We start from the raw sequence: 25867 nt of genomic DNA on the forward strand, positions 1-25867 counted from the left end.
TTTCGAATTTCCTCTTTTCCGCACTTGTATCGTAAATAACTATTCTGTGCATCTCATTCGTACTGGTATATTAGTGCGAGCGAGATGTATAAAAAGTAAGTTACGTAGACGTTAGTGAATATGACAGTTTTGACACTGTCAGTGACTCATGGTAAGGCTACTGATAATGTAAGTTTTTTGTACATTTCTTGGTTGATAAGCAACGACGGTACATAGTGCGGCCAGTAATGTACAGTGAATTGTCAATGTCAGTTGACAATTGTCAGCGCGGTGAAAAGAGCCGGTGGTGTTGTGATCTGTAAAGCGTGTCTCTCATAGCCCATTTTGAAAATGAATTTGCCCTTGGTAAAGCATAAAATAACACACCGTTACGATTACAATCTTTTTTCAATACATCATTTAGAGTTAGACCAAGAAAAGTCTGCAACGATTTTGATAGCACACGCAGTGAATTTTGTGTTAATTATACGTCGGGGCTACAGTATGGGGTTCTTCAAAAAAGGAGTGTACAGGTTTTTAAAGGGTCGGCAAAGCGCATGTAATATCTCTGGTGTTGCAGGCGTCCATAGGCTACGGTGACTGCTTACCATCAGGCGGGCCGTATGCTTGTTTGCCACCGTCGTGGTATATAAAAAAAAAAGTCATAATTTCATAGAGGTTTGACGTTTAAAATAACACTGCGTGTGCTATCAAAATCGTTTCAGACTTCTTGGTCTCTAGCGTGTTTGCGTGTTTGCGAAAAATGTAACTCGTGTGGCAAAGTAAAATTTTCGGTTTTAGCTTTACCGCTAATCGCATCTCTGCCACTTTTGAGACATAAAATGGGCTGTTTACATTTTTTACATCGTTTCTGAGATGAGATTTGAAATTAGAATTTGTTTTGCGAAGGAGGTTAATTCTAACAAGAGTAACAAGACCCCAACAAGAGGTCTCGTTACTCTTGTTAGAATGATTATCTTTAGGACTTGGATTGTTATGAAGTAAAAAAAGGGGTTTATGATCCACGGCGTCTTAATTAACATAAATACTGTAGAACACTGCCCCCACAGAACATTACCCACGTTCTGTGGGGCAGTGTTCTTTGGCGGGGCACGGTAATTTCGAATCTTATTATTCGATTTGATTAACGCATACCTAAATAATCACCGATATTTTCAAAAGATATTAAAGTGACAGATAAAGATAAAAGCTATTGATAAATAAAGATAAAGATAAAGTAATCCATATGATTTGCTCTTCTTAAATCTTTGTCAGAATGGTCAAGTTTACTGAACTAACGAGTAACTAGGTAAAATCCCGAACATTAAATATTAGCCACATAACCCGAGGGATACATTCATCTTAATCGCGGTTACTTGGTTAGGATGCTAAATTATGCACAGCTCTGAGTTGTACAGTTGAACAACGCTCACCGTATTACGAGGAAAGTTGACGACTGAGTTACGAAGCTTCCAAAAATGTGTATTTTTTCGCTCTTAACTCTTACAATCCACCACTGAAGGGCTTCGTCACTTTTTCTTTAATATATTACATCTATTACAGTTTATAATTTATAAATACATAGTAGTGTGACTACGTAAAAAGAAAAATATTTATAAAAATAATTTGATTTGTTCCCAAAGTTGTTCTTACAATCCAAATAACAATAAAAACGAAAAAGTTAAGGGGCATGTTTATTATTTAGATTAACCCCGTATAATAAAAAAAATGAAAATTATTTGTTTTAGATTTGAACTTTAATAGCTGTCAATAGTAGAATATTATATTCGCCATAAATGGCTTCGTATACCCTTTAGGGTTAAAAAATACCTGTTTAATTTTAGTCTGTGTAAGTACAATTTACCTAGTATATAAGTAGGTAGCTGATTAACAAATGTGGACTGTATTGTCTGAATAAAGAAATTATTTATTATTTATTATCGCGTTTATTTTACTTGGGTCATAGGTTAGGGTTTTACAATGTGAGTATAAAAGATAAAAACACTTACAAAACATTACAAAAAAAATAAACACATTATAAAAAACCTAACGTATTTATAACTAAGGTTAATGTACAGCGAGATGCAAAAGTGCACTCATTTTATAAATGAACCCATTCATAAAATGAGTATGCACTTTCGCAGTTGTGGGTACATTAAATTGTGTAAAAAAAACCGTAATGTCAATATCCAGAGAGGAAAATGGGGATTACGTTTGGATGGAGAACCAGTCGTTCACTTTCCTCTTAATACGCTGAAACATTGTACAGGATCTTGTACTATACTGCTCACGGTTTTCTTCTAGTATAGGAAGGTTAAGATAACTACTAGATAATGTACATACATACATATAATCATGCCTATTTGCAGGAGGGGTAGGCCTATACCACGGATTTCCACTTGCTACGATCCTGACATACCTCTTTCGCTTCTTTGACTTTCATAACATTCCTCATACACGCGCGCCACATCAATGCCAATATTCAATAAAAAATAATTAAAAATATAGTGAGCTATTTAAAACAAGGCGATTGGAAGATATTCTTCTCTGTAAGATAAAAATGTTAGACGATAAGATGTAATCTTCGACTTGAAATATGAGTGACCCGTTTTAATACTATGCCTGTATTTTTAAAATTAAAATTGATAATAAAATAACATGTGAATCTTACCTTCAGCACTCTGACGACGTCCTGTGGGAACTGCATAAGCGCCGTGCTCGTCACCCGCCTGTATATCCTGTCCACGAATATCCCGGCGCGGATCGCGTGCGCCACCGACCGGAACTTGGGCTTCTCGTCCGACTTCCGCTTGGCGGTCGCCAGCTGCCGCGTGAATGTAGACGCCAGCCACTCCCGCACCTCCGGCGGCACGGCGTCCGGCTGCACCTCAGACAACTCGTCATCTTCGTCCGCCAATCTCCTGCACACACAATTCTTAATTAGATTAAGTAAAACTGATTAAATTAGATTCTGACAAAACAGAACCGAGCGTCATAAATCAACTGTAGCCATTATTGGATCCCAGTAATCCATTAAAACTGGGATTTGCAGCCGATACATGGCCAGGTATTAACGCCGCTTTGAACTACATAATTGATATTGGAAAATAACTGGCCTTTGCCCGTCGCGTTGCTTGGGTGTTTGATTAACTTACAAAGCTTCAAGTAGCAAACGGCATTGGAATACATTAGCAGATGAGACTACAGTCTTGTACTTACGTTTTTAAGTGTTTATACAAAACAGTTTAATTGCAATAAGTATTAATTACCAGTGCATTATTTACTTCAAATCCTACACTAATTTTATTCGTCACTAGTTATTTTAATAAAAAAATGGCTACCTCTATTCTTAATCTCCACAAATTTATGATTGGTAAAAAATATAATGCTGATAAAATTGTTTCTAAGCGACTAATAGGATATAAGTATATTAAATACAAAGAAAGATAAAAGCTGTTAAAATATATTTCAGTAGTCGTTTAATGTGCGTGGTTATCAGTTAATTTATGTGTCGATTTCACTGCATTTTTATAAAGCAATTTGTTCATTAGGCAGATGGAAACCGTAGATAAAAATCCACAATAGGGTGCTTCCTTTCGTTGATAAAAGGTAACTTTACCATAATTTCTCTGGACTTATGACATCCTAAGTTCCATTTTTACCACAGTATAAACCTGTAAGATCAACAGGGAGCTCTTCGGAGCTTAAATCTTTTGCTCCATTATGTAGTTTCAGTAAAAGTGAGAGACGAGTCAAGTTCAGAGTAAATATAAGGACATGCGAGTTTCAGACTTGCTTTGCTAGGAGAACGTGCAGCGTGCTCAAGAATATCGCATCGTTACATTGCTTTCCATTGAATAACCTAACATATTTGTTTGAATTCCTATAAAAAGACAATTTTACTTGCCTAAGCATGTTTCAATTGATTATTACCTATGATTCGTCCTGAAATGACATTGACTTTCAAAGTTCGCTCCAGCCCAGCTAAAACAATGGCGCTCAATTAACTACAGCGGTTGCGCAATTCTGCATGCTAGTTGTGCAAATCTAAGTGTAAATACATTCAGAAGTGGGTACTGCTTTATTTCGTTGCAATCTTGTACAGTCCCACAGTTCATAATATTAATAAGACTTTATAATCGCTTATTTAGACTTGTGGATTAGAATACAATCATCATACATTTAGTACTTCTTTAGTGCCATAAAAAAATCTTATTAATTTTAGTTAGTTTAAATATCTGAACTCATGAACTTTTAACAATATTCGGATTAAATTTACAAAATCCAATCAGAATAACGTTCACAAAGAAGTCAGCGAATATGGTAGGCACCATTGAAATGGAAAGAGGCTCGCATGGTTTTGTTCGGTAAAAGGAAAAACCGACTGGCGAATGGACTCGATTTTATCAGATTTCTAGTATTTTTCTCTACACCTAAAAACATTTTTAAATTAATGATGACTAACGCTAGAATGGTCGCGTTCGGGCCGAGGCATCCCATACTTGGTTTTCTATGTATGATGGGTAATCAGTGGTCGGTGATATTTTCTATAGAGAACGAAGTGTTGGACGCCTCGACCCGGACTCGGACCGTTCTACCGTGAGTCATCCTTCTATGTTTATATTTAATTTATAAAGCTGTTATTATTCAAGTTAATATGCTAATTAAGCTTGCCATTATAAACAACGGAAAGCAACGTCTCACACGAACGATACAACAAGGAAACAAAAGGATGCTCAAGGATTATTTACAGGGTTATTCCCACCGCGTCTTAAATTTAAAAATACTAAAAGTCTGAATATAAGAAGTGTAATTTTTAAGAAGCGGTGGAAGCAGTAGTATGAGGAAACATCGACACACCTAAACACCAGGGTTGGGGCCGACTGCTGCCTCGCCACGGCCGGTCTAAAATAAAACATGGCGTCAATGGGATAGTTGGGAGCACACTGGGATGGGAGAGTGACGAGTAATCATCAACCACCTGCCTATCACATAGGGTTCGTCCACGCTAAGTCGCCTGCCGAGTTTTGAAGTACGGCGCGGCCATAGGTTGTCACGGACAATAGTGTCAAGTTGGTGCAAACTTGTGTAGTCGGATTCTACAACATTAATTAAAAAAGAAAAATCGATAGCAATGGTAAAAACAAAGCATGGAAGTTTCTGATCAAGGCAAATGGCATCATGAACACAAACACACAAAAATGTGTCTCTTTTAAAACATATTCACAAAACGAAAATTTTTATTCAGTTACAAATTAAAATTGATAGCGTCACTTTATTTTTCAGGAAATCTTATCACTAATATAGAGATAATTTTATTGGAGTATTGGAAAAAATTTAAACAAAATAATATTTTTTTTACTTGTAATTTACTTCAAATAAATAAATAGATAATATTATGTTAGCTAGATTAGTAATAATATGTTACTAAATATTCAATGGCTGATTACATAAGTGATGAAAAAAAAAACTAATAAATGAAAGCAAGGATGCGTCTAGAAAAAAAATAGAAGCTGAGAACCAGGTGAAGTATGTAGGAATGCATAGGTATGTAAGGATTCCCTTTGAACACAACGATTAAAAGCTACAGTTCTAGGGTGCGTCATTGATCACCTAGATAGACTGTTAAGGAGGACACATGCCGGAGGAGGATCAGTTTCAAGATGTAGACGGAGTCAGACAAGTCAAGTAAGTTTCAAGACGACACACGAAGGCTCTTAGTCTAATCTAACAGAAACAAATTTCTATATCTACTTGAGAATGAGCAAAAACCAGAGACACAAGTAAAGGTCAGATGGTAAATTCTCTTGGTTCGACCCATCCTCAAATTCCATGACAGTGAAGTAAAAATTAACCTATGAAAAACACGCAACAGAACCACCAACTTGGAATAACTCCAAGTCGGCTTGAAAAATTGGGAAGACAGTCTAAACTAACAGGTCAGGAGGCTGAGACAGTTCGAAAATACTGAAGCTTGAACATAACAGAAAGACCTAATCGCACAGAGTGGACAGAAGGGAGGCGCGACTACTTGGCCGTTGTAGGCGCTGTGTCAGTATTAACTTTGCTTCGTTCGGTTTCTCTACTGAGCATCTGGCCCAGCAGGGGGTCCTCAGGCGGCGCGTGTGGAGGGGGGCAGGCTGCGCGCGCGGCTGCTCCTCTCCTCTCCTATCCCTGCGTTACACATCATCACTAGCGACGCGCGCGTGCGCCGTGCAAACTATTATTACACCCTATGCGTGAACGCGTGAACTGTCGGCCATATTTACAACGAAAAGAAAGATACGATTAGATGAAGCGATGAAACGTATTGAATGTCCAAGCGTAGTGCCAATTAGAGTTTTGAATGATTCACGGTTAGGTTCACTAGACTTATATTGCGTCGAAATATCGGGAGCTCACAAATAATACAAAAGGTAATCACGGTCTATATAATCCCGGTCAATATAAGTCATAGTGCCAATGTTTTGGTTAGTATTAATCAACATCTGCTTGATTAGAGTCCAGCCTATTTTGTGCCAGGTCTGTAGTCTGAACAAAATAACAAACGTGGTACAAAGGGTAAAACGTAAATGCTGGCTGCTTGGTGACTTTGGTAAATAACAAGGTAATGAAGGCTCCCTTTGTCAATGGAAGCCTTTTGTTAACGTAGCTCGCGTAAATGTTCATATAAAGCTTACGTAGGTATTGGGATTGCTGATGGACATTAGGGGGTATTACTGCAATGTTCTGCCACCAGAGTGCAGCACTAGCCCCTTTAGTAAACCATAGAGTAACTTATACATACTTGTGCCTTTAGCAGTTTTTTGACAGTTTTCAGAGATAATAAAATATGACATTGATGCATCAAGGCGGTTTGTTTACAGAGGACCTACCGGGAAACACGAATCCAAAATTTTGCTGTCTGCCTCTTTATCGCTCGAATATGCAAGAGTGACAGAGATGTTAGATAACGAAATATCGATTTTCTTGTTTCGCGATAGACCCTCAGATTGTGGTGGTGGTGCCTCCTACGCAGAGTTTCGCGTAATATTTATTCCCTATTCACCAAGAAAAAAAATCTTTGCTAATAACGTTATCGGTCAATAATTAATATATCACATGTTTATAAAAAAAATATTGGTACTTTCTGAAATAATTTCATTTATTATCAGATATGTTCCAATTCATAAAATCTTTACTTCCCGGCAATATGATCTACAGGCATATTTTATATGATTTTATATCAACAAGATTTTTTTTACTATAATTTTATAATATATATACGAGGAGTACAGGCGTATCCATAAATATTTACAATATCACTAATAATACTATTCACAAATTAGAGTTTTGAATGATTCACGGTTAGTTTCACTAGATTTATAAACAATACAAAAGGTAATCACAGTCCATATCCCGGTCAATATAAGTCTACCTAGTATTTACAAGTTCGAAATTAAACTATCGTGAGACATATTTCAACACACTCTCGCCTCAGGCGCGGACACTCGTGCCTGAGGTCCTTCCTCAAGAATCCAAAACATGTCGCCAAAAGCGACTAAAAATAATAGTGTTTTTCTTTTTTAAATTCAGCCTTGATATTTACAATAAAGGAGGATTAAGAAAAAAATACTTCGCACGTTCTCGATTACTGCAAAACTCTTAATTGATCGTCGTTGGAACTTAAAACATTAAATACATTAATGTTTATTTACATTTAATGTCACTTAACAGTGTGGTCGGTACCCTGATAAGGTGCTAGCAATGTCTAGCACGTCCTCCCATAGTTTTAAATCAGACCACTATTGAGTTCACGATGCGGAGCATTCATATGCTAATATGGGCACCGCACTCCCGTTCTATGCATGAAATTGTACGACCATAAATTCATGGACTGCAGATTCCATTGCCGGTACGTTTACATAAAAGAAAATAATACTGCAGTAACTGTAGTAATTGAATAACTTAAAATGCGGAAAACAAAATTCCGATTATATTGTTTTTTTATTTATTAATGCTTACTTAAAAGATGTCTATTCACTCTCGATTTAAAAAGATCCAAGTTATAGTGGACTGGGAATAGATTTGCAGGAAGTGAATTCCACTCCTTAGCCGTTCGCATGATAAAGCTGGATGCATAGCGCTTAGTGCGTATCAGTAGCGTATCAATCAGATAAGTAACACGATTTTCACTCATAATTTTAAACTAACACGCGATTAAGTCCTGTGTTAGTTTAAAATTAAAATTCCGATTATCAAAACTGGGTAAAGGGAACGCGTTTTTGGTGTTGTTAATTTAACGTTTTTATCTAAGTACACACATATCATAAACCCTCTATGAAGCGTTCAAAAACCGCTAACATAAAGGTAAACTGTTTTGTTACAACAATGGTGGTCGTAACATGCAGTTCCTGAACACCTGTGTAGTTTGGAATATGATAGAAAAATCTACATCGCATTGCCGTTTTGTCATTTTCCAAAAATACTAATGTGGCTTTTAGTGCTACGGAAACTGAACCATATTTACTGTAGGTACAGTCGCCATCAGATATATCGGAGCGGCCATAGTGCTCACAAATATATAAAAACACCTCTATTGTTAAGGCGTTAGAGTGCGTGTTCAGATATTTTTGAGCACCTCGGCCGCTCCGATATATCTGATGGCGACTGTACAATATCACTGGCCTAGTTTTTATAAAAGTTTCAGCCAATAAAAACTATTATTAAGGTCTCAATCGTTGACCTTTGTTTGATATTTACTGAACGCAACACGTGTAAGTATTATGGAGATCAATTTTAAAATTATTATCTAACTAAAATTTTACAGAAACATTCTGTAAATACCGACATAAATTTATTGCAAATAACTCCTTAATCTCCGTCAAAATAACTTAGAGCAAGCTCCTCCATTTTTTTAATTAATTTTTATACGTCACGTTTTGAATTCAGTCACGATTTAAAGAGCCAATTAATTCAGAATTATAAATATTGTGTCGTCATTTCGTCATACTTCAGAACTTCGTCGGTCTTTGTGGAGATTCCTGAGAGCATTAATTTTAGAAGATATTATGATAACATTCAGTTTATTTTTTATTTTCTCCCTAGAGTCCGATTCAGATTTAAACAACTTGTTATGGGTTTGATCTTATTTTGATACGAGCTTGAATAACGCCGACGCTGATTAGTACATGCGAAATAAAGTGAAAGTCGTACGTGAGATGCGCCCAACCATAATTAAAATAATTAATTCTATTCTCATTTTTAGTTTCCATTTTTAATTGTATTCAGTTCCATTGTTCATGTATCTAACCATTTAGGCTATTGTGTAATTTCGCGCATTATGTGTAATTTTTTCTTTAGATTTGGTATGTATGATAATGTGGAATATGTTGTGTAAATAAATAATCTTTAATCATCAAGACGATCGTCAAGGCAAGGTTGTATCAAAACCTGCTCAATACCGTTTTTTCAATTTAATCTAAATCGGGTTCCTACTTCACTTTTATTGCCACGATCCGCATATTCTCGTTATTATTTAACGGTTGTTTTTGCATGATGAGGCACTTAAATTACTTTAAGAGGCTGATTTAAATATGTTAAGTACCATTACGTTTGAAATTCCAATTTCGGTCTTAATTTAACAACATATTTGAATTCATTCGCCGCAATATAATGTTATGACCGAATTAATGGTTGACCTAATAAGGAACGAATAATTCAAATTTCGCATGAAACCTTTGGTTTAAGTCAATAGGAATTTTACAGTATTTCCTATGTACAGTCGAGTTCATAAACATGTATAAATTTCACCTTATTGCAATGGATTAAGGTGAAGGAATGTATACATATTTACGAACTCGACTCTACTTGTTAGTAGGGATTTTCGATTACTTATACGTCGGCCTAAATCGCATACCTCGTAACTCCATTTTTTTTGAAAATCATGTTTTGACACATTTAGATAGTACTATTCTGAACGCATCAAACGGCAAAACTCTTAAATACCAAAAATAAACCGTTTACGTTTAAAAAGCAAAATAGAAAACCTCGCAACTCCCGACCGCCATTTTTGTAAAAGAAATACCTCGTATCTCCCCCCGCCGCCACTCCCATCAGTACAGTTTGCGATGGCGTTGTGACTGCTCGTCAGTTTTGCGTAAATATTTAGGAAGAAAACGGGTGCTGAATAACAGGTATGTGTAATAAGGTACTACGATTTTACTGATTGTTTATTCTTAATAGATATTTATCCTATTTAAACACATTAGACTATTTAAAATGTCATTTGGTTGCATGCCATGGACATACGAGGTTTGCTTCGCGTGGATCTTTACTCATGAAGATTAGATACGTGGTTTTCTGCTGGTAACTAGTTTCAAAAGCTTGCCTCTGGAGGCACCTTGTGGACACAAAAAAACCTCTTTTCAAGCCACGAAATCGACTCATCGTGATGAGAACCGCTCATCATAAACCAGAAGCTTTGCCGCATAAAATGTGTGTGGATCAATGTGGCTCTACAGTCCTCATTTCGGGATCTGACTGAGATGCGTGCGAAGCGTAGGCTATAGAAGGATTTGATTTCAGAGAGAATCCCCGACCTGGAGGACACAACAGCTCCATCAGTTGTGATCAACTTCGTCAGGTGGCTTCTTCCAAGGGACTGGACAAAAACTTTTGACCCCAATTGCTTGCTCAATGAAGCGTGTATTGGAGCACCGGAAGTCACGTCGTACTAGTTTGCCGATCTTCTTGTTTAGAACCCGTCGCTGTGAAGACTTCTTCCACCCTCCCTCCCTTCCTTCTTCTTCTGCCACTTGGCAGGTGGGTCTTTCCCGTCGTTCCATTATGAGCCTGAGGGTTTCCTCTGAAAGCTTCGACCTCCCGGCTTTACGCTGTACTTCGCAAGATCTCATACCTTCTTTCCTGAGGATTCCAGCCACATTTTTGAGGGTCTGGTTTATGTCAACGGCATTTGTGCTTTCCACGGCAGCGAATCGGTTCTCCAGGTTCGACTGAAATGCTTCAGATCCTACCATGGTTTGGAGCAGCCTAGGTCGGAAGTCGGAGCCTGGACTTATCAAACGGACACGTTCGAGCTTATGGTTGTATTCAGAGAGCCTCTAACAAGTCGGTGATCACTACCGGTGTTGAACCTGTTGATCACTGAGACGTCTCTGAATATATATGCTTTTTGTCGGTTTCGATGAAACTGTTCTCATTTTTTGTCATAGTATCTGGGCTCCGTCATGTCCACTTCCTTTGGGGCTTTGTCTTGAATAAATGAATAAATATTATAGGACATTCTTACACAGATTGACTAAGTCCCACGGTAAGCCCAAGGAGGCTTGTGTTATGGGTACTCAGACAACGATATATATAATATATAAATACTTAAATACATAGAAAACACCCATGACTTAGGAACAAATATCTATTCTGTGCTCATCACACAAATAAATGCCCTAGAATGGTTGAAGAACGAATTCATCAAGAAAAGCCCCTCTCTCGAGGAAGTTGACAAGCATTTGCCCTAAGCCGGAATCATAGGTGATTCCGGCTACCAAAACCATGGGATCCTACTACCCACTCGCTGCAATTTTGTACTATTCTTCTTTAACGTGTGAAGCCAGAGGAGGCTTTTCTGTTTTTAAGTTTAATAAATATTTTTTTAATTTGCAAGTTATTTTTTTTTACTCCACAATTACCTTGTTGAGATCAAAAGATTATCCTCTATTTTTACGGATTTTTATAGCAAAACTCTTAACTCCCGATTAGCTTTTCAGAAATTTTGAAGAAAAACTCGTAACTCCAAATTTTCCAGGTTCAGGTGATTTAAAAAAAAATAGGTTTTAACAATCTGATGGCTAAATTTAACTTAACATTATCTAAAAAAATACTAAGGAAGTCTTCATGCAAAATTTTTGGTAATGAAGTTTTTTGTGCCTCCAGTAAAATTTGGTCAGATTGAGTTACGAGGTTTGCGATTTAGGCCGACGCGACAGTGACATGGAACTAGAGAGAAGAGCTCTGGCTGTCCGTGGCAACATGATAGCCCGTAGGTTTGCCGGGTGTAGCAAGGGGGTCAAATGTATTTAATGCATATTGTCTCTCTCTTTAGGCACTGGCTTTCCGTGCACCAAAACGGGAACAAAAAATAGTGTTATACTATTTTAATTGTTTAACTTTTATTTTAAGTGTTTTGTTTTTATTTAAGTATTCCTTTTGGCATTGTAACTTTTAAATGTTATGTTGATATGGGTGTACAACCGTACGTGTTGCCTGAAATGTAGTGTAATATGCATTATAATGCTTCTCGGGAATCCGGGTTCTGCTCTATAGAATAACTTAACATATATTTATTGATTTACGATTCATTCGTACACAATGTTACCTAAATGTTTCATTATGACCGCGCTGGGTTTGTAAAGATATAAAATCCAGTTTCCAAGCATTTTTAAATAACATTAAAAAGCTTTATGGATATACAGGTTGTCCAGCGGCAGATTTCCGATTTCAAATTCAAATAATTTTGTGTGCCTTGTCAGTCAAATACCATATGTGAGTGTGTGATTTCTGGGCGGGGATTGTTTTAGTTTTGTGCGTGTTGCGGATTGATTAGTGACAATGAATTGCTGGCTAGCACTGATACTCGTTTAATCATTGTAATTAATTGTTTTTTGGTTGCTAACATCTACAGTAAAAGCATGTATCTCAGTCATCTATATGAATAACAAGTATCTCTTTTTAGTTACTTGACTTTAGCGTAGAAATAGGACAGATACTTGAATTTAGCGTAGAATACAGGGCCAAAAAAAGATACTTGGATTTTAAATACGTCAATATTTTGAAAAAAATACACATTATCTCACAATTTTTTTTGTGAAAGATGCGCCTGAAAGAGGAGATTCCAAAAATTCAAAAAAAAACAGTTTTAAAAAAGGAGATACTTGGTTTCTGCTTAGGGCAGCCGAGCAGAGCTAATGATTTTCACTTAGTTCCGCAAGTCGTAAGTTCTGATTTAATTTCGGAATATACGGAAAAAAGTTGGAGGAGTGGCTTGCGAGAGTAGACATTTAGAAAATGTGATTTCAAAAAATTTAATCTGCATTCATGCTTTTTAGGGTTCCGTAGAAAGGGTAAAAACGGGACCCTATTACTAAGACTCCGCTGTTTGTCTGTCTGTCTGTCTATCTGTATGTATGTCTGTCTGTCAGTCTGTCACCAGGCTGTATCTCATGAACCGTGATAGCTATAGAGAGTTGAAATTTTAACAGATGATGTATTTCTGTTGCCGCTATAACAAATACTAAAAACAAAATAAAATAAATATTTAAGTGAGGGCTCCCATACAACAAACGTGATTTTTTTGCGTAATGGTACGGAACCCTTCGTGCGCGAGTCCGACTCGCATTTGGCCGGTTTTGTTTATAAAAATACCTAAATGGTTTTTTTGGTCTACAATCAAATTTTGAAATCGAAAAATAAAACCTGCATTAAATTGAGTTATAATAATTGGGTCGTGCGATGGTATTTTAATTACATAGGTAATAACTTCCTGTAATGCCCCACTTTATCGTACGTAAACACAAATTGTTGTACGCAATTATAAATTCGAATTTCGATTTTCATCGCGTTCACTCACCCCATGTATGAAAGAGAAGCCAATGTATACATTAGGTACGTAAACCCTTTATTAAGCTCTCGTGAGGTAAATTAACAAACATGTTACCTATTAAGCCGGTTGCCAGGCAACAAATTGTGTATACCCACGTGATGTGTACTACAAAGAGGGTTGAGCTTCCCTTTGACGTTTATCGATATAATTAGAAATAAGAAGTTTAAAAATATCACGAAATTAAGGTAGGAAAAAGTTTTTGGCAAAAATTACATTTTTGGTAAGTACAAGCTTTTATTGCTGACTGTACTAATACTAATCGAGACAATTCTTAAAACCCCAAACACAGTTATGTTGCGTTGTTTTATCACAGAGTACATATGGTCATATCCTGTCTCCATCATCAGATCAGCTTGATTATACCATCATATTGCATTGTCACCCGACTTACATTTATTATAAAAAAAAAAATATTATAGCAACATTCTTACACAGATTGACTAAGTCCCACGGTAAGCCTAAGGAGGCTTGTGTTATGGGTACTCAGGCAACGATATATACAATATATAAATACTTAAATACATAGAAAACACCCATGACTCAGGAACAAATATCTGTGCTCATCACACAAATAAATGCCCTTACCGGGATTCGAACCCAGGACCATCGGCTTCACAGGCAGGGTCACTACCCACTAGGCCAAACCGGTCGTCAAATATTATGCATGCAAATTTTGAACTTCATCGGAAACCGGGAAGTGGGTCAAATTTAACTTGCAAGATTTGACCCGTACTAATATAGTTACATAGATACATAGGTTGCAAGTTAAAGCTTGTAAAATACCTTAGTTTGAGGCTAACGCAGCGAATTTGCTAATTGAAGGTCAAATTATACCACTAGCAAAGGGCCAATTCAGCACTTATTATTTTTCAGGTGCTAGTAAATCCTTAATACTTATTTATGATGATGTTTCCCTTACGGTGAACTACATTTACAAGCATGTTTATATAAAACGTAGTTTAAGTAAGTATTAAACAATACTTACTTAAGCGCAAGTAAAGTTTGATTTAATTTTGACTATCTAAAGGAAGATTTCAAGTCGCAATTCTTCTGTTTCTCACTAATGAAATTACCAGTCAACCACCAACAGCCATCCATATAATCACAAATGTCATTTTTTATAGCTAACAGATATATGTTACAAAAAATCATCATCTTCCTCGCGTTGTCCCGGCATTTTTGCCACGGCTCCATGGGAGCCTGGGGTCCGCTTGGCAACTAATCCCAAGAATTGGCGTAGGCACTAGTTTTTACGAAAGCGACTGCCATCTGACCGTCCAACTCAGAGGCGAAACTAGGCCTTGTTGGGATTAGTCCGGTTTCCTCACGATGTTTACCTTCACCGAAAAGCGACTGGTAAATATCAAATGATATTTCGTACATAAGTTGCGAAAAACTCATTGGTACGAGCCAGGGTTTGAACCCGCGACCTCCGGATTGCAAGTCGCATGCTCTTACCGCTAGGCCACCAGCGCTCTTCATGTTACAAAAAATAACAAAAATAAATTGTGTGCGTGTAATTATTACGCACGATTGAAGTAAAACATCTTTGACAATGACGTTTATCGCTATGTTGGCACTTTGACGTGTGTCCTATTGTGCGTGTGTCACTACTGAGCGTTACTTCCGTCAGAAAAAAAACTGAGACCCTGTCGCGCTTTAAGAAGTTTACTTCAAAAATACTATCTGGATATACCTTCAGATCTCAAATTGTCAAAAATGACTTTGATGATTATGTAATAAATAATGTTTGTAATTAAATGTAAGTAATTTGGAAGACTAAAGAGTTCTAAGAAAATAAAAAGAAACTCATTAAAAACCTTCACCTTTCCGTCTTGTATCTAGTTAAATACCTGTTCCAAACACGGATCACAATGTCTTTTAAACAAATTGGCCTGGCATTGACCTTCCCAATGCCGTTGCTAATCAGGCAAATAACCAGGCTCATTCATTTACCTCAGTATCGGCTAAGATTACCATTTCCCACTCCAATTTCAACTAATCAACCTTTTTAACCGTATCTCACTACCCTTCACAATTTAAAATTAATCTTAAATTGTAACATACAGAGTTCAAAATTCCAAATGATGGCAGAGAGTTATAAGACTAAATAAAAGCAAGCAGTTGATATATAATCTTTCCGAACCACGGAATTCTTTTGTTTATCTTTTAGTACGAACCATTTTTATGGCTTTTTCTTTTCGAAACGTAATATTGAAAACCCTGAATCAGTAATTAGTTTTTAATGGACGCTTTTATATGACGTTAAAGGGATTCAGTAATTATTTACTGGTATCCATTAGTTAAAGATAAAATTGACAATAAACTGAAAAATGAATGTAAAATTACTTTAGCTTTTTATATAAAATTTAGTAGAAAACTTTTCGCGTAACATTAGGAACGAATTTTTTAGATGAATTAATGAATGAATGAATGTTTATTCAGTCAATAGACCCATTACATAGCATAAAATGAAAATACAATGAAATTAAGAATAAATACATAAAACAAAATTTTAACACGATTTCTGTCCACTCGAGAAATACTCGTAAATTTCTAGGCTAATTCGAAGTTACATACATTTTGACGTAAAAATGAAATCCAAATGGTGTAATCATTCGCGCGTGTATTTCGCTCGCACTTGTCCGTACATGTATTGAAGCGAGTGAGACGTACGAGCAAATGATAATTAGATGACATCATATTAGATATTAATTTGACATCAAAATGTAACGCAACGTACTACGTAGGCGAACAACATGCGAACGCGAAGTGAAGCGATGCGCGGGGTGAATCAATCCTTTGATACCTATAGAAATGTCCTACGTGGGCGATTTCGTTGCGAACGCGAACGCCGGGGGCCCGCCGCGCCGCGCCGCTACGCTTCGCGTTCGCGAGTTGTTCGCTTACGTAAGACGCTGCGTAAGATAGAATTGGAGAATTCTAAGAAACTGTCCACCGTTGCATTGTCCCGTACAAATTAACATTTTCTAAAGTTTTACAAATACAAGTACAGGAGTATATTTCTGTTACAATGAATGTGAAAAAAGCCTAATCATCGAATTGAAACGTTGAAGTGAAAAGTTTTACCTCTTTGTCGCACTTACGTACGAATTTACGAGTGCGTGAGAGAAGCAAAACTTCGTTAGTGGTAGCGGTAGGCTCTCTGACTACGTATTTCATCTCTACGATGCGCCGTAGACTGTAGATGTAGAGGCTCTACGTCGTAGCAACAAATACAGGAGAGATGGTACAGTCTCCATCAGATATATCGGAGCGGCCAAGGTGCTCACAAATATCTGAACACGCCTCTATTGTCAAGGAGTGCGTGTTCAGATATTTCGATGTCACATTTTGATGTCAAAATAATATCTAATATGATGTCATTTAATTATCATTCGCTCGTATGTCTCACTCGCTTCATTCAATACATGTACGGACAAGTGCGAGCGAAATACACACGCGAATGATTACACGGTGTAATCTTTCTAATTCACATACAGAAATGTAAATGGTGTAATTTACACCATTTAGATTTCATTTTTACGTCAAAATGTATGTAACTACGTACGTACGTACTGTCCACCGAAACGTTATGTAAATTATTTCTTGTTTGTTATTTAATGTGTTTAGTCGTTCGAATTATTTAACTTTTTTATAAATTTCTCGTCTGATTACATTACCCGGATTTCATAGATATTCCCAAGATAATTCTTTTTTGTTTTTTTAATCAAACATCAAACATTTATTCAGCAAATAGGCCATAGGGGCACTTTTACATGTAAATTTTTACAAACAATAAAATTAACCCAAAATTACAAAATACAATTACAAAAATATAAATGTCAAATTACACAAAAAAAAACGAATAAAAAATATACAAACAACAGAAGTACTAAAATTATTTAGAGATGTAAAAGTCTCTAGGTGTCAGAGATAAAATGTATATAATAATAAAAAAGATCATCAAATTATCCAGAGATGTAAAGGGTCTCCAAGACTTGAATTGTTATATAATTAATAAAAAGACAAGATATTAAATCAGACAAACAGACAAGAACCGAATGAAGTGCCTTACGTTAATGCCACTCAAAAGTAAAGTTACATAGGTAAAATGAAGCCCGTGTAAACTTAAACAGACCGGTCTCCAAAAACAGCACCCGTTCACGAGTATGACGCGTATCTCAGCCATCGTCTCCCTCAACCTTTACGTGAGTAATTAATTATACAGGAACAATATAAATACAATAAATAATCTGTTTTTTGTCTGAATTTATGTCTCATAGCAATAAACATTGCGCCAGACGTTAGGTCTTAGTTGAAGTCTGAAAATAGATCTAGAACTAGACGTGAAAGGATACCGCGACCGACGAGACTGCGGCGTACGGGATAAAATTATATCAAAGGTACATTCAGTACCAATAGTAGCGGATGAAACAGCACGTCAAAGGTAACTGCCACCCTGGAATGTTCGGAGGCACTTAACAAGTTTTTGTTAACTGCCCGGTTAGCGTTAGCTTATACGTCGCTTATAGCTAGCCATACACGTACGGATTTGTCCGTCAGATCTGTCTGTCGGACACATTCGTCAATGTGTGGCGAGAAATAGACACAGATGGGCAGCGGATGGGCATCCGGCGAACAAATCTGTGTCTATTTCTCGCCACACATTGACGGATGTGTCCGCCAGACACATCTTTCAGGCAGATCCGACGGGCAAATCCGTGCGTGTATGGCTAGCTAATAATATAATCATTGGTGATGAAAAGTTGACAGACGATTGCTAATTCATATAAGTACATAAAGCTCGTGAATAAATGTCATCGCGAATATATTAGGTTAATTCGTGATATTAGGTCTATAAACGTCAAGAATTTTGAGGATGGATGTATGACGTTGGTTACTGTTTCAACCAAAAACTTCTAATTGGATTTAGTTGAAATTTGGCACACAAATAGTAACCACTATTCTCCGAATTCAAATATGAGATATTCGTTATAAAGGAATAATCCCCTTAGTTTTTCGTACTACTTATTTATTCGGTTATAATCATATAACGACTTTTTTCTCTTATAAGAATAGAAAATTAAAAATACTTTGTGGAGAACTTTTCATAAAATACTCCAGTCATTTTTTATAATTTTTCCAACAGACGGAGACGGTGCTTTATGTTAAATTCGAAATAAAACTTCTTTTGTACGAAAACGACTATACAGTAAGGAGGAAGCACTTTCCGTCGGATATGGGAGATGCCGCGCCGCGTAAGCTATTATGTCGCCGGTTTTAGAACAGCCTGTATCGTAGACGTGTGGTTTACGAACAATTTACCGCCCAGAGCTTCTTTTACACTATACCACCTTCGTTTTCGTGTTCAAATACATAAATAAATAATTCAATATTATAGGACATTCTTACACAGATTGACTAATTATCGATATGATTCACTAAAAACCTGGAAAATTTCCAAGGAACATAATTTATTTGAAATATATAAAAATAAATAAATAAATATAACAGGACATTCTCACACAGATTGACTTAGTCCCACGGTAAGCTCAAGGAGGCTTGTGTTACGGGTACTGAGACAACTTAAATACATAGAAAATACGACTCAGGAACAAATATCTGTGCTCCTCACACAAACGAATGCCCTTGCCGGGATTCGAACCCAGGAACATCGGCTTCGCAGGCAGGGTCACTACCAACTAGGCCAGACCGGTCGTCACATACATAGGTAAATTACTAGATAAGTTTTGCAATAGACAAATGTGAAACAAAGAGGTGGCCTATCAAATATACGGATGGTCCTGTCTTCACTTTCTGACTAGGACTAATCGCCGATCCGTTTATAATTAAAAAAAAAAACTTTTTAAAACTGTATTTACAAGACTGTACTTTAAAAAAGAATAGATTGTAGAATTGTACTTAAAAAAAAATCTTAACTTTGTGTGAGATGAAAATGTTATATAAAATATTTGTAAATCGTCCTTAGCACGCCAACGTTTTTAAAATTTAAATCTATTTTTTAATAAATAAATTTAAAAAGAAAGTAAATGTTTTCTGGCCAATCATTGTCTATGTAAAAATAGTTTAAAAAATATATGTATAGGCCATCTCAATGTTTAATATTTGTCTATTGCAAATCTTATGTAGTGACCTATGTTAATATTTTTATATATTTTGTTATCAAGGTGTTTTCGTATTATTCTCAGTTAGTAAATAAATAAAATGACTCATATACCGTTTCGTTACACAATACCGTGCAATCTCGAGGTCACACAAGAATATCTTCAACAATACAAATATTTTTAAAATACTTCGCAAAAACCTATTGAAAGCGATACGAGTTCTTATTCCAATTATTTCCACTCGCCCTTGCGGCCCAAAGATGCCAAAAGGCAACCTTTCTTCATATGAAATGAAAATACTGGGCATTCCATTGACAAAAGGTTGTTGGCATGAGTGTAGGCTCGATGGAATCAAGCAGATATCGAAAGAATAAAAATGTTCAGACATCTTTTACGTCGAATATCAGAAGGCAAATGCAATTGGCGTGACAGTGTGAATGAGATTGAAATGTACATATATAAATAGCATTGTTAGCATATCGATGTTTTATATTATGTAGACGGGTACACATCTGAAACATAAAAATTATGAGAGCGATTCTCAATTTATGACTATGGTTTTATTACTGTGCCCTGTAAATATCCATAGATTTTACTGGTTTTAGAAAATTTCAGTTGCAATAAATAAATTGTCCACATGAACCAAGAATATTAATTTAATACAAATATCTAAGTGATGTATCGACGAAAAAGTGATACATTAATACCTATGCGTGATGGGTGTCAAGCCTGACCTTCAGGAGAAGACCATAAAGGTTTTGCTGGTTAAGATAAGCCAACAACCACTGACTTGTATCTCGGCTTTAAGGTTTACTACACTCAAGAGTAATAAAATCAAGCCACTTTGTACGGAAATTTACTTAATGTGATAGCTTTATAGTCAGTGTATCATCGCATCGCTCAGTGAATGAATTTAAACGCAAAATAAAATATAAAAAAACAGCTTTCAAACATATAATCGACTTTTCGATTTGTAATTTTAGTTCTATTATTCCTTTTTTTATTTTAGACTTTACAGGGCACAGTAGTTGCAAATGTATGCTTAAAATAATTAAAAGGAAAAAGGTGAAGTTATACGTACTTGGTTTCATCTATGTATACTGCTTCGAGCACTCTGGCTGCATACTGTAGGTTTTTTTGTAGTGTTTCTGCTGATATTTCGCCTCTATTTAATTGTCTAAGGAGATAGCGTAATCTGTGGACAAAGAAAATACAAGAAGTTAGTAAAATTCGGTTAGGTTTATAAAGTGATTCTGAAATTTTCCACTACCAGTGGAACCTGTGTCGAAATGTCGGTAAATAAAGGTAAAGAAAAAAAAATTCGCGATAGACCCGATTGTAAATGTGACTTAATATGTCGTACTATCTTTGTTCACACTAGTACTAGCACTCAAAAGAAAAGGATGAGTATAGTTTTTTTTGTTCTTGTTTACTGACAATTTGGTTTGACCAACTATAGGTTACCCTGCCTCACAATGACTGTAGTTATAAATTAAATCATAAATTATAAACCTTTATTTGCAATAGATTGCACTTACAGATCTTATGCTAATATACAGGTCCATATAGACTTAAATAAGTCATGCAAATTTTGCATTTTTAGCTTACTCGCTATAATAACCTATGTTACATGCTCATATTATTAAAATATTCAGTGGTACTATAGTACATTATGATACAAGTTTGCTAAGTTGGTCATTACACACGAGGCGATATTGTGCGCGCGAGCTGTAAGCGAGCGCGCAATAAGAAAGCCGATGTGTGTAATGACCAATGCACACGCGTTTCATACGACGTTTTTCAACACACTTGCGAGAAAAAAAAAGAAACTTTAATATTAATCAAATTTTAATAGTTAAAACAGTTAGTATTGTGTGTTGCATCTGTCATACTGCCGGCCGACCCTCGCCCCGGCCGCGGGCGGCGAGCCGAGCGGGCCGGCCAGGCCGCGCACCGCGCAGGCGGTCGGGCGCGCCGTTGTCCGCCAGTCTGACCAATTAAAGAAGGCTCCCTTTCCATGCATATTAATAGCAATCAGTTACCTTAGTACTCAGTCGGATAATATAATGAAAAAGCACGAGTGGAACAATACACTGAAAGAGCACGCGTGTTTAATATCTAGGATTATAAGCCAAAAATCGGTGGAATAATAACGTCGTTTTGAGCAAGTGTGTTGAAAAAGCATTTTTGTACCAGCCAAGTAAATAATTTGTGCCTTAATTTTTTGAGAGATTCTGGTAAATGATTGAACATGGCGTAACAATTTCTACCTCTCGTTGCAGTGTGCATTTTTGGAAGCACGAGTCTATCCGGATATCGTGTGTTGATATTTGTTACATCTCTTTTCTTTGTGAATATTTCATAAAAAGCAATAATACGATTCCAGACAAGACTCATACATAGTAAACGCTGGGATATTCCATCGAGTCAAATCCCTTCTTCAAAAAGAACCGCAAACGGTACTAAACTTGAATTGTCTAATAAAACCAGAGCAATAAAACAGAGAATAAAACAATCCGTACTGGATATTCGTTTTCATTTGCGGGACTCAATCGATCTGGAGGAATTAGTGATGTACGAGTAGGTACAGCTGCTTTCGGGAAGATGCCCTAAGTGAGCCGGGGAATTATTAAATTGATTAATTTGGGTAGTTTACGTAGCTTCGTACATGCAAAGATAGATATAAGTCCGTAATAGATGGATACAGTCTAAGAAAATTTATCAAATCTATGTTATGTTAAGTTTTGTAAAGTATTTTTAAGTATTTAGTTATTAAGATTTTCTTGCTATACCCTATTCAGGGTCCATGCTGTTACAATTAAAATAATTATAACACCTATATGTACCATGGATTGCAGTAAATAAATGAAAACGAAAATGAAAAAAAAACGTGCATCGAAAATCAAGAAAATTTGATTCTCGATCAGATGGCGCCACTACCTTTGGCCTACTCACGTATAGATGGCGTTGACGGTTTCGTTTATTATTTAACAATTTTAACGCATATCAGTGAAAGAAAATGGGTCAAAATAATATAAAAATAATCATTGCAAATATTGCAAAAAAAATATCCATATATAAATACATTTTTAGATATTTTTATTTTTAGTTTATACGTGTGTCGATAGATGGCAGTGAATTCACTGTGGCTACAAAATTTACTATGACAGTACCGCTCTATCTTATTAAATCCTCTTTGGAACATGTTTGTGATTGTCACGAATAAATGTATCATCTTAACTCAATCGACTCGACTCGACTCAACTCAACTCAACTCATATAAACTCAACTCATACCAACTCAACAACTCACCTCGACTACTCAACTTAACTCATATTATTTATTTAAACTTTATTGCACAAAATATATACAACAATGTACAAATGCCGGACTTAATGCCAAATGGCATTCTCTACCAGTCAACCATAGGGCCAAACAGAGATACCAACAATTGACATCAATATCATCTCATCTCGCTCGGCTCGGCTCGGCTCGGCTTATTTAGCTTTGTATGGGCAAATGATTTTTCTTACATCATTTTTTTTTCGTCATAATTAGTTTAATATATGAAGAAGATAGGTAGAAAAATTAGTGCCTGTAAATATCTAAATTCTCAAATTCCCTTTATTCAGGAATATACCCGACAGCACATCGCTAGTTGGAATGCACGAAGGGCCGCTTTGCTGGCCCTATTGTTTTCTGGACAGCGGTTAATTAGAATCCACGCCGGCCTTGGCCGTGAACGAATTTCTGGCATATGAGACGCCTACAATAAAAGGAAATCCCTTTTATTATTAAATTACTATTGATGACTTGTATACAGACTTTCACGTACCTATAATGGGGGACGCTCACATGGAAACATAGTTTTCTAAAAATATCTTTAGGGGAGAATTTGTTTTTTTTTTATTGTAGTTATTTCGTAACATCGTTTTGATAACCATCCTCTCATCATTATCGTTGAGATCTCATCACCCTCAATTATCGTTTTATTAGATTCATCATCATCTTTCGGGTTTGATAATCATCCCGTTTATTAGGTTAATTTGTAATTGAAGCGAGCCGATTATGTCATTAACATAATGACTTCAATCAGTCGTGGATAGAATGATGCAAGTAATTGCATTAGATGCAAGCGGATACCGTTAAATCACATTGAGATTGGTATGAACTATTTTGGCCGAGAAAATGATTGACGCGACAGTATCTTGCTGCGACATAGACTACCCGTCCCCCTTTAATTCATACCGTTAGTAAAAGACGGGTAGTCTATCTCGCGGCGAGATACTGTCGCGTCAATCATTTTCTCGGCCTACTGATTAGAAAATTTGGAATATCGCTTACAGAATCCATGCTCATCAGACAGAAATGTGTAAGGCGCCGCGACATTACTGCAACAATTTAAATATCAAAAACAATAGCAATGTAGTTGGCAGCGGCAGTCATGTCGCGCTGCAGTAATGATGGTGTCTGAATTTAAACAGTACCTTTAGCTGATTGACTACGACGAAACAAAACGAGCCTTTATACGACAGCTCAACGAAGAAATTGAATTCAAAAATATTTCCAGTGAATTTATAACGGAAGCAATTTTCGTGAAAATGTCCTATTATGTTTTACTGAAGCGACTAACTAGGCACAGTAAATTTGTCTGAGGAATCGTTAGGAAATTACCGAGTAATTGAGAGAAAGGGAATTACAGTACTTATAATAATTGGAAGCCGGTGCGCAGGCAATATACTAGTGTCTAGATACAACTAGTCCAATTTGAGTACTAAATGATATAATTTATCGGGGAAAGGACTGGATGAGCGGATAGATAATCGTCTTTATGTGATATATTAGATAATAAAGTATACACAAAAAGAAAACTTCCAAAATAAACAGGATTCAGGATTTAATAGCCAAATAACCAAAAAATTGTGCAAATCATGTAATACAAAAGAAACATAGCACTGAACGAAAGCATCAACATTTGAAGCACTCTCAACGGTATGCACTATCAACATTTGAAGCACCCTCGGGGGCAAGAGAAAGAATATTCATATAAAATTTGGGCAGCATAGGATTTTTTCTCTTTCATTCTTACAAATTTCAGTATTTCGCCATCGTCTCCTACCTATGATGCCACCCGGACATTGCATGGCACTATTTTCTCTTTCCTCATAGGAATCGCATTAAGACTATCTATCTCTATCAAAGAGTGTAAGGCCCTTGGCCCATGTCTATCGGCTACATAATTCAAATGGCGCGGGAAAATGCCGTGCTTGCGCCAACCGCGCGACAGTCACGCCACTCGCCGGTTAGTTCCCTCCGTGGCTAAAAAGGGAAACTGTCGCTACAGAAAACAAACCACAGGCGGCACCTTTTTGCTATCGCGGTGCAATAAAAATGGTTTTATAGTAAAAATACTATATTTACAAACCTGTGACGGTTCTGTTTGTGTTATAAGTGTCAGGAAACTCGGAACATTAAATTCTAGTGCCAACAAGAGCGGGGGCTTTGCCCCATCACGATTGGAGCCGGCTTCCATTCCAACTCCACGAAGCGGTTAGCAACAGGTAATTATTAACTGTGCTATTTGTTTGTGTAATTGATGATGTGTATTTGAATAGTTATTAACAGCCTCAACATAAAGTTTTTAGCGTCCAATACGTTACCACCCCAGTCGGAAACATCTCGTCTTCCTATCAAATAAATCGGAATAATTGACTTGGAAGCAATTGCTTGGAAATAAAATATCTGGCACCATTCAGCCTGAAAATGTAAACCGATATCGTGGAATTTTTCATCACCATCATATTTTGACGTATGATTTGCGACATTTACGGCTTGCTGATTTTTTTCTATAATATTATGTAGGAGTGTAAACGGGGTTTTTATTAAATTCATATCAACGATTTAATATCAACGTAGGAGTGGGAATTGTGTATCTTTCTGTTTACATTTAAAAAATATACATAAATCACAAAGGAACAGGCATCTAAATGCGACATTGCCGCAATGCGCCGGAGTTGTCAAGAGCGGGAAATTTATATAGTATGAGAACGAGAAGGACTGCCGTTCCTAAGTGGCTTGTCGCATGCGTCAGGTGAGTCGACGA

At 36.5% G+C, this 25867-nt stretch overlaps 1 protein-coding gene across 4 annotated transcripts in view; it reads right to left on the reverse strand.

The window, feature by feature from the left end:
- The window catches only part of LOC134740814 (dual specificity calcium/calmodulin-dependent 3',5'-cyclic nucleotide phosphodiesterase 1-like), a 541857-nt gene that overhangs the window by 25669 nt on the left and 490321 nt on the right, over positions 1-25867 (reverse strand). For 3 of the 4 annotated variants that reach the window (XM_063673435.1, XM_063673438.1, XM_063673439.1), the window contains 3 exons: positions 20846-20959; positions 4840-4884; positions 2651-2900 (listed from right to left, as the gene is read on the reverse strand). In XM_063673435.1, the coding sequence (XP_063529505.1) occupies positions 2651-2900; positions 4840-4884; positions 20846-20959 (409 nt within the window). The remainder of the gene's footprint in view (positions 1-2650; positions 2901-4839; positions 4885-20845; positions 20960-25867) is intronic. The other variant, XM_063673437.1, reaches the window with a different exon arrangement.

The sequence above is a fragment of the Cydia strobilella genome, chromosome 4 (genome assembly GCF_947568885.1).
Source record: "Cydia strobilella chromosome 4, ilCydStro3.1, whole genome shotgun sequence".
Classification (NCBI taxonomy): domain Eukaryota; kingdom Metazoa; phylum Arthropoda; class Insecta; order Lepidoptera; family Tortricidae; genus Cydia; species Cydia strobilella.